The 5,603-nt window shown below is 41.1% G+C and overlaps 1 protein-coding gene across 1 annotated transcript; it reads right to left on the bottom strand.

Annotated features, from left to right (window-relative positions):
- Positions 1–233: 233 nt before the first annotated feature.
- On the bottom strand, positions 234–1,200 carry LOC130860848 (olfactory receptor 51G1). Its single transcript, XM_057749396.1, is given in 2 exon segments — positions 234–542; positions 544–1,200. Coding segments are annotated over 2 exon segments (966 nt in total).
- Between the last annotated feature and the right edge of the window lie 4,403 nt (positions 1,201–5,603).

Here is a 5,603-nt window from a genome sequence, read left to right as displayed (position 1 = left end):
CTTCACAATATCCCTATGAGAAAGGTATTATAATTATTTCCATTTTCATTCTGCAGTTGAGGTAACTAAAGAACAGAGAGGAAGAGTAATTTCCCCAAGGTTACACAGGCAGTATGTTTGCATAGTTAATTCTCTTTTTATTGATAACTGGGAGTTTGCTATTTTTCCACAGTATAGCTGAAACCAAAAATATCTATGGGCTTTATGCCCCAAAATTCTTCCCTTTAACCCACCTAATGCTGCTGAAAACACCTAAGTGATTTTACAAACTCCAACTTCTTAGCGATGCGTTGGCGAATTTGCTTGGTCTTCACGCTGTAAACAATGGGGTTCATGAGAGGTGGGACCAGCAGATACACATAAGACATGAGGAGGTGTACAATGCGGGGCAGATGTTCACCAAAGCGGTGCACGAGAGACAAGCCGATCATGGGGATGTAGAAAAGAAGCACAGCACAGATATGGGAGACACAGGTGTTGAGGGCCCGAAGTCGCTCCTGGCGGGAGGCGATGCTTAGCACAGTGCGGAGGATAAGGGCATAAAGAGAGGAAAATGAGCAGTGAGTCCACACCTACGGTGCAGGCCACAACAAAGAGCCCATAGATGTGATTGATGATGATGCTAGAGCAGGCCAGCTTCATGATCTCTAGGTGCAGACAATAGGCATGGGCCAGCACATGCGAGCGGCAGTACCGGAAGCGCTGCAAGAGGAATGGCAGGGGGAGGATGAGCAGCACACTTCTAAACACTGAGCTCAGCCCCATCCTGACAATATGTGCAGGTGTCAAGACTGTAGAGTAACGCAGTGGGTTGCAGATGGCCACATAGCGGTCAATGGACATGGACAACAGAACTGAAGACTCCACTAGGGACAAGGTATGGATGAAGAAAAGCTGAGTGAAGCAGGCAGGGATACCAATTTCTCTGACATCAAACCAGAAGATGCCCATCACAGTGGGCAGTGTAGAAAGGCAAAGGCCTAGGTCTGTGAGGGCCAGCATGGCCAAGAAATAATACATGGGTTCATGGAGGGTGACATCAGTATAGATGATGTGGAGGATGGTAAGGTTTCCCACAATAACTGTCAAATAGATGGAGCAGAAAGGAATAGAGATCCAGCCATGGAGATCTTCCAGGCCTTGGAAACCTGTCAGGAAGAAAGTGGCTTTTTGGAGGCTGCTATTATAAAGGATTGCCATGGCTTTAAAACCTTGAATACACCAACCTGCAATATAGAATGGGATTCCTGGAGAGTGAAAGGGCTGAATTCTCACTCATCTAAGTGTCTTGGGATCAGTGAGTCAGGAAGGGTCTGCAGATGAAATGGGAAAGAATTGGGGCACCTGATCTATTAGCCTTTTCTGGAGGGTCTAGGAAGGGGACTGTTATAGGTGATTTCTATAGTTCATGAATGCTGTGTGATTTAGGCTTACAGTGGTATGTCCATCTGTATCGGACTCTCAGTGGTTTAATGAGGTCACCTCAGATGGCACTTTTTCCACGCGTTCCTCCCTGAAAAAAAATCTCCAGTTCAATCACCAAAGCATTTAGAAGCTGCATCATCTATATGGGGAATTGGTAGTACACACCATTCTGCATATTCGTCTCCTAGAATCAGTTGCATATCAAGAGACTTCAAACATATTTGTAATCTGGCCGGGGAATGTGTTTCATTCACACAGTACCTAGCCTGCAGGGGAATGCACAGGAAGCATTGAGTAAATATGTGTTGGACTCCTTAAACTTGTAACTTGTGACCAGAGTGATGCCTTTCCTGAATCTACATAAAAGCCTTTGCTGGTTGAAGAGGCAAATGGTGACGTGCAAATCTGAAGTCTGGAACTGAGAAATGTCTGAACAGGCAGGGTCTTCAGAAAGCAAATAATTCTAGGACAGGGTGCTTCAGGGCTTAGTTCTGAGAGATGTTAGGAGAGATGTGTGTTTCTGTCATCACGGTGATTAAGCTGGGGCTAGATGTAGAGATGGAGAAACAGAGGAGGGAATGCATCAGTTCTGAAACAGTAATAACAAAGAAAAACCTGAAATGGTCAGGGAAAGCCTCTAATCTTTAGCTTACAAAGGAGAGTAAGTATCTTCCCTTCCTTCCTTCCTCCCTTCCTTCCTTCCTTTTTTTCTTTCTCTCAACATAGATATTTTATTTTACCTTTCTAAAGCCATGCATTGTTCATTCTTTAAAGTTAATTTTTATTGGACTATAGTTGCTTTATAATATTGTGTTAGTTTCTACTGTAGGAAAGTAAATCTGAAGGCTCTCAGAGTGAGTTGTACCTCTGGGGCGTGGATCAATATGACACAGAGGTATAGGTCTGTCCCTGTACTACCTGAAGCCAGGCTCTCTTCCACTTTTGCCTTCTGAACTTTTATTCAATTACATTTATTGCAATCCACACTATAATGTGTTCTATGCATATTAATATAGTGTGACTAGTATATTATTTATCACATGCATAGAAAGCTTAAAATAGCTAACACATTGAATATGTTATCTTCCTGACACCTTCCTAAGTGACTAGTGTTTATGACACCATTCAACTCTCACAACCATCATATCACATTGGTTCCATTCTAAGGAGCATATTACAGGTGAGGAAACTGTGGCCCAGAGAGGTGAAATGATCTGGGTAAAGTTACAAAGCAAGTAAGGGTTGAGGATGGAATTCAAACTCTTGACAGTATACTCCAGAGTCTACAGTATTGTTTTACATCATATTTCCTACTACAACTACATAGCACTTTAACTCTTACAAAAGTCAGATGATTAAAAAATAAATCAATCAAGAAACAAAACAAGAAACTGTACCTTGGTACATGTGTGGACATGTACTTGTATATTATATATTATATTTTAGATGTGGGTAAGAGGCAAGTGTACCACATACAGGGAGGCCAAATAAAGATCAAAGCAAGCCATAACTAGTACCAGAAAGATGGAACTGCTGTATCACTAGAGCCTTGTAACCCTGGCACAGACTCGGAACCTAATAACTTTTGCTGAATAAATGCATGCATGAATGAATAAGAAATGGGATGGTATGTAATAGGGATCAAACAGAATAGTTTTTTGTGCAGAGACGCTACATTTCCTTCTCAAAGGTACTCACCTCCAGAATGATGGGTCAGAGAAGTGTCAGCTTATTCTTCCACTAGACTACATCATACACCCTTGAACCTCCCTTCAGCTCTAATTTATTGGGGGAAAGGGATGTCATCCTAGGGTCTGTAGCAGAAACAGAGAAGATATGGGTTGAACAGAGAGTTCAATGACACCTGACTCCCTCTGACTCATTCTTAATATAACTGCACACAACAGTGTTTATGAGTATCAACATCTGTGTTGGTGACAGTCTGCAAAATTACTCCCAAGGACAATTAGGACCTCATATTAGTGTAAAGTTTGAATGTTACAAAGCACTGTCAAGTCCATTTTAATATTTAAGTATCATAATACAGTTTTAAGGTAAGCAAGGTACGGTTTACAATTTTAATTTTAAAGATAAAAGAACTAATACTCCTAATGAGGAGAAAAGAGATGAGAGGCAGCAAGGATTAAACTGGACAATGAAGATGACTTTTATAGGGTCACACACAGTGGCAGAGAGGGGACTAAAACTGCGGGCCCTCTTTCCCCAGTTCATCTGCCTCTCAAAACTTCTTTGACTAATCTGATGTGGGGATTCAGAAGTAGCTAAGACTGAGAGCTCAATGTATGGTTCTGGTTATACATGTTCCAGTTATCCTGTGATTCTTCCTGCATTACATACCTGAGCACCAACAGCGGGAGAGAAAAGTGTCTGGGGTGCATACTTCCCATCAGAACTCAGGAGGGATGGTAGCTCAGCTACAAGAATATTTCCTGCTTGAAACTCAGGCTCTTTTTGAAGAGCCCAGCAGCTTCTCCCTGGGGGCCTCAGCTGAGGCTGAAAATTCCCTAAGAGTTCTCAGGGCTCTTGGCTAGAGATGGAGGCTGTGAGAGGCTGAGAAACCCCAATCCTGGATGTAGGCAAGGATACCTTCAACATTAACAACATTTCTACTAATGAATTTCATTCCTGAAATTGTATAAGAAAGCCCTAGCTCTCCCTGAAGAAAAGTATTGCACAAAATAGTGTTTTGATTTAGATTCAGATAAAAGATAAAGCTGATTCCAACCTTATCTCTGATAGTTTCTAGCCAGTAACCTAGGACATATTACTTAACCTCTAGGGTTGTTATTTCCTTATATCTTAAAAAAGGAACCTCTTCCCTCTTTTTTTTTTTTTTTTTTTTTTTAACAGTCCCTGGTACTGTTAGACATTCTCACATGTTTTAGAGTCAACTGCTAATGTAATTTGGTTTGCATTTAGGGAAAAGGAAGGTCCTTATTAGCCTTCAGTTTTAAACTATATGTTTCTTAATTTCCGTTGGCCAGGTTCTTTTAGATTGATTTAAACCACTGGAGGAAATACTTGAAGAGAATAGCTGACACAATGGATTTTCAGTAAGCATCATTACTATGATAACTGGTAGAGTGACTGTGAGTCTAGTTTGCCAAAAATGGGCCTAATTTACAGTATTATCTTGGTTTCTCAACCAGTTTGGATTTGCATTTCCCTGGTGATTAGTGACGAACATTTTTTCCTGTGCATTTGGAGAAATGTTTATTCAGTTCCTCTGCTCATTATTTAATCAAGTTGATTTTTTTTTATTATTGAATTGTATGAGTTCCTTACATATTTTGGATATTAATCACATTAGATATATGTTTTGCAAATATTTTCTCCCCCATTATATAGGCTATCTTTTCATTTTGTTGATTGTTTATTTTGCTGTGCAGAAGTTTTTAACTTGATGTAGTCCCACCTCCTGATGTTTGCTTTTTTTGGCCAGCTGGGAAGATCTTCAGGTGATACTTTCCCATTGGCTTATGGGCAGACTTCCTGATGGAGTTCACTATGTAGTCAGCAGAGACCACAAGCCTTTAATGATTTCTGAGAATTTTATCAGCCCAATTCCTGATACCTTTCCTCTTTTCAACCATGGAACTTATAGTTTAGTGCTCTGGATGCTACAAGAGAAATGAGTCTTTCTTGATATGTCCTGCACAGCTGAGGAAGCTGTGTGCTCACTCAACCATGCTCCTTTTCCCCTGCAGGCGAAATCAGGAGGCTGAGAAGGTCTCATTTCACCCTAAAGTTTGCTGCCTTGGGAAGCGGTGATTCAGAGAAAGTCTAGCTGTTCCTCTTATGTACTCCAGTGCATTGAAACTTATATATATATTGTTGCTCCAATGGTATGCTGGAACTTTTCTGGAAATCTGGATCACACAAAGCTTTCTCATTCATGGGTATCCATCCCAATTGGTGTTTTCCAAGTGCTAAAGGATCAAGGCTCAGGGGGACTGGAAACTGGTTTATAGCTCTCGTGGAAACTATACCCAATATCAAGGTCTGTCTGCCTATTATCAGGTGCATAGGTGTGTGCGACCCCTCCCAGGTTTCTTGACATATAGTACTGGATCCCACAAAGGCAATTTTGTTCATGGATGGATGCTTAATTTTTGTTGTTGTTAGAGGGAGAACAAATGAGAGACATGCTGTCATGA

This window comes from Hippopotamus amphibius, chromosome 9 (genome assembly GCF_030028045.1).
Source record: "Hippopotamus amphibius kiboko isolate mHipAmp2 chromosome 9, mHipAmp2.hap2, whole genome shotgun sequence".
Lineage (NCBI taxonomy): Eukaryota > Metazoa > Chordata > Mammalia > Artiodactyla > Hippopotamidae > Hippopotamus > Hippopotamus amphibius.
The sequence above is the reverse complement of the archived record's forward strand: the minus strand, read 5'-3'. Positions and strand labels throughout refer to the sequence as shown.